The sequence below is a fragment of the Montipora foliosa genome, chromosome 13 (assembly GCF_036669935.1).
Source record: "Montipora foliosa isolate CH-2021 chromosome 13, ASM3666993v2, whole genome shotgun sequence".
Lineage (NCBI taxonomy): Eukaryota > Metazoa > Cnidaria > Anthozoa > Scleractinia > Acroporidae > Montipora > Montipora foliosa.
In genome coordinates, this window is record NC_090881.1 from 37,898,478 (window position 1) to 37,900,977 (window position 2,500).

At 38.4% G+C, this 2,500-nt stretch overlaps 1 protein-coding gene across 4 annotated transcripts in view; it reads left to right on the forward strand.

Moving 5' to 3' along the window:
• Positions 1 to 2,500, forward strand: part of LOC137983209 (peroxidasin-like) — a 30,183-nt gene that overhangs the window by 3,053 nt on the left and 24,630 nt on the right. For 2 of the 4 annotated variants that reach the window (XM_068830399.1, XM_068830401.1), the window contains exons 2-3: positions 1,010 to 1,188; positions 1,287 to 1,658. In XM_068830399.1, coding sequence (XP_068686500.1) covers positions 1,113 to 1,188; positions 1,287 to 1,658 — 448 coding nt within the window. In that variant the 5' untranslated portion in view covers positions 1,010 to 1,112. Of the gene's footprint in view, positions 1 to 563; positions 703 to 1,009; positions 1,189 to 1,286; positions 1,659 to 1,710; positions 2,069 to 2,500 lie in introns of those variants that run through there. The other 2 variants (XM_068830400.1, XM_068830402.1) reach the window with 2 other exon arrangements.

The window sequence follows — 2,500 nt, forward strand, 5'->3', positions numbered from 1 at the left end:
ATTTATTTACTTATATAGCGCCCTTTAACATTTATAGAATGATCAAAGGCGCTTTACAATCCAAGAAAGCTAATATTTGCAATAAATAATTACAATAAAGATGTTATTTACAATAGATAATTACAATAACAGTACTAAAATAAAATAATAATAATAATAATAATAATAATAATAATAATAATAAATAATGAATAAATGAATGAATGAATAAAAAGTACATAAATAAAATTTAAAATAATGATAAGATCGTAATGCAAATCTAAAACGCTAGCTTAAAAAGATAAGGCTTTAAGAGATTTCTTAAATAGCGCTAGCGAATCAATCGTGCGGATGTGCGCAGGCAAGCTGTTCCACAGCGCAGGCGCAGAGGCATGAAACGAGCGGCCACCGAAAGTTTTGCGCATAACCCCTTTTGGGCGTTCTAAAAATATTGTATCATTATTGCGTAGTGAATATCTAGACGATGATCTAATACAGATCAGGTTACTTAAATAACTAGGGGCCATGCCATGAATCGCCTTAAAAGTAATCTTCAAGATCTTGAATTAAATACGATAATTTACTGGAAGCAGGTTATCACTTATTCACACCGTCAGGAGGAAGAGAAAAATATACAATCGAATGATAATAGCTTGAATTAGTTGCGGTTTTCCATAATCGACCATTTTACCTCCATAACGTTACAGACGTAAATATCTTCAGGTGGGTAAATATTTTTCCTTTCGATTTCGTCAGCTCGACGTTGTACGTATTCGACATCTTGTAGAACTTACAGTCCTTAGGACTGACCAAAATCATCAACGACTTAAAACAAGGTTTTTTAAGCACTGGGTGAGACAGTTGTAGCCTTAGCTTACTTTTAAGGGAAAGCTTGACTATTGTAACAAGACATATCGATAACTCTGCAGTTTTCCAATGACGCGGTCAAAATGGCAGCTGCAGTTACTCCTCGTCTATTTTTACCAAATCAGTTGTAGACAATTTATATTTATCTGTTTGGTCCCTTTAGGTTGCTACCCAGAGCCGGAACAGCCGACAGCCGGTCTATAGTAAGCTCCCCGAGTCGATCGACAGATCATTCCACAATCGTTTGTTAAGAAATTTCCCTCAGTATGGTGGTATCATTCCCAAGTGTTACAGATTGGATTTTGCCAATCGTTTTGACTTTAACATCATTAAAGATATCAGGTAAGACGTCAACTAAAATTCACTGAGTGAAATCCTGTGTTTTGTTTTGTCATTGTCTGTGGATCTTTGATCATGTTTTTTCCGCTTCATCATTTCAGAGGCTCAATTTTGGACAAAAACGCCTCGTGATCCTTTTATCGTGGTCGATGGGGTTAACAATACCAACGTAGATCTTGTGTGGGGATACAGTGAACCAGAGGACCGAATCACTTTTGTCGCCATAACCAGAAAAAGGCAACAAGTAGGGACAAACGATGAAATTACGATAGCATCGAGATTCGGCGCGGGTTCCGACTTTATAATAAAGAATCGAAATCTTCTTAGCAAATACAATCCTCGTCAACCCGCAACCCTGCAGTTACTGAACGTGAAGGATGGTGACGAATATGTGTACAGTATGAGCGTTTTTTACCGTGACGCACAAGGCGGAGGGAGAAATTCGTTTGACTCGGTCTTTGTTGACGTGAAAGGTGAGAAACCACTCGTTTCAAGTTGATATTTACTGCTTTATAACATGTAAAAGCTCAAGAACCAAAGTATTTTGTTTGCGGTAGAACGTCATTTCTCATGTACTATGCTTTCGCGCCCTCTTTTAAGACACTAATCTTATGCCCTAGTCCCATTTGTTGACGTGAAAGTTGAGAAACGGGGAATCTTAGACAGTTGATCATTACCGGTTGCGAGGTTTCTGGAATCCCTACCGACTTTAGAGTAGAGGATCCAGATTTTCGTAGCAAATTTAACCCTCGCCAAACCGCAACCCTGCAGTTGCTGAACGTGAAGAATGGTGAGGAATATGTATACACCATCACAGTGAGTTATCGTGGTGCGCAAGGCATACTGGTAAATTGGGATGACTCTGTCTTTGTTGACGTGAAAGGTGAGAAACGTTTTTTAGTCCACGAGAAACCTTAACACTTGGCGTTATAAAGTAAAACAACATGGGATGTTACTTAGTTACAAGACGAAGAGACCTAAGAATATCCCCACATCGTGTTTCTTTAGCTAATTATTTATATACATATTTGTGAGACAGCCCACCTGATAGTCATTTCTGAAACTAATTAAGGTGATTATTGTTGGCCGTACCTTAGTCGGTCCTGTTGATTTTGTTTCGCCTTATCGGTCTCGATTCTAGGTTATCCATTATTTTGCTTTACGAAGACACCTCTTGGTTCACTATTCCCATCGTGTGGTAAACCCTCGGCTGTGTTGTAATCGTGAAACCTCTTGACTCCGCAAGTACTTCTTTGGTAATGCAAATTTCTCTCTCTATATATATATTAGTCCTTATTGCCCCCAATAGGGCATA